The sequence below is a fragment of the Quercus lobata genome, chromosome 1, assembly GCF_001633185.2.
Source record: "Quercus lobata isolate SW786 chromosome 1, ValleyOak3.0 Primary Assembly, whole genome shotgun sequence".
NCBI lineage: Eukaryota > Viridiplantae > Streptophyta > Magnoliopsida > Fagales > Fagaceae > Quercus > Quercus lobata.
In genome coordinates, this window is record NC_044904.1 from 31,326,270 (window position 1) to 31,331,667 (window position 5,398).

The following is a 5,398-nucleotide window of genomic DNA, read 5'->3' on the forward strand; positions in this document are numbered from 1 at the left end:
GTACTAAGATTTAGTGAAATACTCTTAGCAAAAAGGATAAACGATCCAGAATATGATTCTACCTAACAAACTTGATTCATCACGATTAAAGCCCATCAGTTTAAATTTTAAGAATGTCTTGTGTTTAGTAATACTCCTAACTTTGAACCTCAACACAAAATCTTCTCAGCTTTACTCATATCGCAGTCTCTCTGCTATGTGTTAGGGCACACAAATCTCCAAATATATCAAGTTTAGAGGACGTGGAAAGAAGTTTTTATCTGAGTTCTTCCGTTACTTGTCCAAAATAACTTTAATTTTGTGTGAAACACCAAGGTATGGTTTGTATTATCAAACCTTTTGATGCTATACCATGTATGCATGTTTTCTCCCAAAACATAAAATTTTAGAAATGAATAAAATAAATATATCAGGTTAATCGACAGTGATTGATGGCATTCTAATATCATCTATCTGAAGTACACACATTGTCACTTTCTAGATTCTACAACCCCAAAATAAAGCGTTTTTACAAAAATATATGGTACATGATTCCTAAACCGGCACCCAAGAAGAGGAAGCATAGACAATCCGGCCCTTCCATCCCTGAAGAAGCCAGTGGTTGTCTTCATTAAGAATAAAATCCTTGTGATACCATGCCTTCATCCTAGCCCTGAACATATTCATTTGCTCTTGGTCCAACGGAAGTGACTTGAACCCAGCCCTCGAAATCCTGACTTGACACTGCTTGTATGTTTCAGGCCTCTCAACTCTCTCTAACCCTTCACATGCTATAACATTCATAATCTCCCTCCCATAGAACTCTCTCTCAAGCATCAACCTCTCTGGATTATTACGGGATATAGTAACATCAAACATGTCATACAATGCAGAGTAATGGAAGAGTGCTTCTCGGAACCTCGTGTGAAAGAAGGGGGCATTGAAGGACCCATTAACAATAGAATTAACAAAAATATCAGGTTTCATCCGCCTTATCAAGTTTAAAAATGCATCCCTTGGACTAATCCCTTCAATTGTTTCATCAAGTAGGTTCTTTGTCCGGAATGCACAAGTCACAGCAAGCACCTCATTCCTTTCAATCTTAAGCTCCTCAATTCGAATAGTTTCCCAGTTCTGTGATGCTATAGCATTGTATTCAAAAGGAACATTAAACCGCTTGCAGTACTTTTCCAAGCGACGACCAGTCTCCTCAATGCTCTCTGTTGGACGGAATCCAGGTTGAGGAAGATCAACCCCTGTAATGCGTAGTTTGGGAGGTCCTTCAGGTCTTTTGGAGAGAAACTGGATCAGAATTGGCCACTGGAAACCATAATGGATACCAAAATCTACAACATGAAGAGTAGTTGCTTTCTCTGCTGCACGCAAAATACATTTCATACCAAAGAAAAGTGTGATCCTCTTGAAAGGGCAGGCTGAAAGATGAACTCGGTAAGCTTTCAACAATTCAGCAGCTGACATCTTCTTGGAAAACAATGAAGTGTAAAAAATTTGAGTTCCTACCTTAGTTCCAGCCAAGCGTGCCTCAAGACCATTAGCAAAGAAATGAGCCAATCTCTGAGACCCATCACCAAAAGGGGTTGAGTGGTCCCTAACCTGCTTCAATAACTCATTTGCAGTTCTACCATCACCTGCTGAGACAGCTTGTGCACAAAGAATCAAAAGATTCCTCAAATCAACTGTCTCCTTCTTCCTTACCTGCTTCTTATTACGACTACCTTTCCCACCATTACCACCTTGTGTCTCCAAGGAGGCCTTGCTTGCATCATTCTGTAAATGTTCACAATTATCACCGTACATTGCAGCTGGCGCATCGGTACAAAGCAAAACCTTATCAAACATTTCTGATAACTCAGTCCCCTCAGACTCCTCTACATAAACAGCAGTCTGCTTATTGCTCCTACCTTCTTCTAATTCTATCTCTTCCCTTGCATGATTCTTCCTCCCTCTTGAGCCATCCGGCGAATAACTCTCTTTCTCACTCTTCACCACCAAAGATTCCACCTTTAGATCCTCTCCCTTCCTCTTAGAAGAAGAAACCACGTTGCTCTCCAAATCAATAACCAGATTATTACTCTTAGGAAGGAACTTACTGGCTTCCTCTAACCCCCTCCTAAATTGCAATATCGATTCACTATCTGTAAAAATATTCTGAGCTATGAACTCCATCCCATCACCCAAATAATTCACACTACCATTTGGCAAATTCCCAAAAAACTGTGATTTATGATCAGTGGGCTTGAAATTAGACTGGACAGCATTGTAATCACCCAGAATAGGAGGCGGTGAAGAAGAAGGCTGGTAGTTATGCTCTCCATGATCACTTAGCCCTTGAGAATCATTGACAGTGCTAGAACTACTAGTACTAGTTGTACGGTAATCATAACTACTTGAAGAAAACACAGGACTCTCAACGCTATTTTGATTTGGTAAAGGGGGGTAATTTTGACCAAGAGCATCATAGAAAGATTTCTCGGTGTCTTCTAGACCCAAAGGGTCATAAAACATGCAGGGCTTGTTTTCAATGTTCTCTTCCATAAGAATCTGATTTATGTACTTGAGAACTGTTTCAGAGAAATCACTGTCGTACGGGGACGACGTGGAATCTGCCTGCAACATAGGCGGAAAAACAACATGTGGTGCATCATATGGTTGACCCTCTAGACCAACGGTTGTGGTGATTGAGGGCTCAAAACCAGTAGGACCCAGATCAGAATCAGAAGAAAGATTTGGACTTCCGAGGAAGTTAAGGTCTGTAGTAGGAGCAGAGAGTTGATTGAATGTGTACTCATTTATAAGATTTGAGAAATTATCCTTAGAATTTGGTGACATGGCAGTGAAACCGTCTAGGAAATTAGAGCTTGAATCCATGATCATTTATTGGGTCAAACAAAGTCAAGAAAACGTAACTATAGCTGATTATATGTCTCAAACTGATTTGGGAAACTAGAATCTAGTATGATTGAGATCAAAGACTACGATCTAAAAAAAAAAGGCAAACATTGATGTACACAAAAAGCAAAAAAAGAAAAAGAAAAAAGAGTTATAGTCGAAGAACCTTGGATAATCATGATTTACGTGAAAAAGTGGTGCAGAGAAGAGTAGTAGAGTACTCAGAAGCGGAAGAGAAAGATGCTACAGTGAGACACGGAAGAAGGCAGCGTGTACGTAACTCAAAATCGAAGGGGCTCTCTACTCAGCTCAGCCTTGTCTGAGGAAATTCGAACCCTCCACATTTGGGTTCTCCTAAATATATAGAGAAAGAGTAAAGATAGTGATGCGGAGGCTTTTGTATTACTTTATAGTTTATACTACGGTGAAATTAACGAACTTTCGTGGAACGCAGTGAGGTGCGACCAGTGAACAGCGAGTCAAACACAGAGGCTTTGAATCATTGTGCGAATCTAGTATTTGACATCGTTCCAGTTACCATTCAAAGTAACAAATGAGTAATTGCAGTATGGTAATTATTAGGTACTTTCTATTATCATAAATGTATATTTTTTCCTCTCATATAAATAGTAAGTTTTACAATAAATTTAATTAATAAGATCAACTATTTGTGTGAGATGAGGAAATACACATTTATAGTATTTGAGAGTACACGATAATTTCCCCTTCCAATTGTATGGTCTTGACTCTTGACATGGGAATGGGATACAAGATTGGACGCCAAACTATACTTTGGTTTTTGTCTTCGTAGGTTATAAATCACTGGAAGTAGGCCAACTTAATGCGTGAAAATAAATAATTATTTTGTAATTTTGATATAAGTATAATTTGTTCTCTTAAATTTGTTAAAAATAATTTGATTTACCAAAAAATTAAGAGAAATGTTATGTCGACAATAATTTCACTATATTTTTACAACAAATCATACATAGCATGTTGTTATTGGTTACTATTGATTGAGAAAAAAATAATTTTAATGATAGGTTTAAATTAGAACCGATAACAACTTACCAATTATGACTTCTTGGTAAAAACCAATAATTAGAAGTAATTTTAGTGAAAACGTTGTAAACGTAGCACTTCTCAAAAATTAAACAATTTCTAAAATTATTTTTCATCTCAATATCTCAACAAATACAAATATATCATTCTATTATTTTTGGGTGTATTTGATTGATATTTATCCATTTTTAGGTGATTTATATTCCTCTAAATTACGTTATGGTGCATTATGTTTTCCTAATTTGGGTTTTTAGTTCTAGATTTTGGATTATGCTATTTTTTTCAACAACTTGATTTTATTTTTAGAATTTTCTCCTCTTGAATATCTAGAATACAACTAAACTTTTTAACTAAGTATTAGCTGAAACAAAAATTAAAACAAAACAATAAGAAGGAGAGAGAGGACTTGTGATAGAAAACTCAATTCAATTCAATTGGCCTTCTTCATATTTTATCCGAATTCAATTTCTTCATAGAGCCAAGCATACACCTTCGTGGAATTTCTCACATCCAATTGGTCTTTGTGAATTTTGTGACTTTGTCCGAATTTGGATAATCTTTCACCCTAATCTTTTTTTTGGTTGTCTATTGCTACCTTATATAGTTTTATACATGTCCTTTGATTTGATTTTCTTTCCACTGACATCAAATTCTACAATTATGCAAAAGTCTTACAACAAAGGCATCCCATAATAATATCTAAATTTGTTACAATACAAAAAAAAAGAAAAAAAGTAACATATCTTATACTAAGTTATGCATCTACATTCATGTCACAACTAATATGTATGTATAATAGAACTGATTTATGCAATGCATATACAAAGAGAATTATTTATCCGTAATGGTGAATGCATCACACAAATGTACATAAGAGGTATCCCATTAGTGGAAAAAAAAACTCATCGATGATTAACAACCACATAAACTATAATAGTAAGACCACATTGCGATTCTTTTAATGTATTCTTCACCATCAGGGGCGTAGCCAGGAATAATTACTTAAGGGGGCTGAGTTGCAATAGAGATATACTAAATATAACTCATAAGTCTATTGGATACAAAATTATCAACTTTCATATATCATCATATACTTGAACATTAATAAACATGAAAAACTACATAGTTCAATGTAGACATACAAAAAAGAACATTCACATCAAATCATGTCTGACAACGATTTTTCATGGAATAAAATTCATCCATTATCATCTCTACAGTGAAATTCCTTACAATTTCCTTCTCTATATAAACTATCATATTATTTGCCAAAAGTTCATCCTCCATTCTATTGCAAAGTCTTTTTTTTAATAACTTCATAACTGAGAAAGCTCGTTCTGTAGTTGTTGTAGAAACTAGAAGGGTCAACACAAGATGAATAAGTCTATCAATCAAAAAATAGACTTTAGACTTTCCTGAAATTTTTAATCTCCTACATATCTTAGAA

At 35.6% G+C, this 5,398-nt stretch overlaps 1 protein-coding gene across 1 annotated transcript; it reads right to left on the reverse strand.

Annotated features, from left to right (window-relative positions):
* Positions 1 to 409: 409 nt before the first annotated feature.
* Positions 410 to 3,243, reverse strand: LOC115986704 (scarecrow-like protein 33). The gene has a single exon (XM_031109963.1). It carries the CDS (start codon positions 2,872 to 2,874, stop codon positions 535 to 537), a length of 2,340 nt encoding a protein of 779 aa, XP_030965823.1. The 5' UTR covers positions 2,875 to 3,243; the 3' UTR covers positions 410 to 534.
* Between the last annotated feature and the right edge of the window lie 2,155 nt (positions 3,244 to 5,398).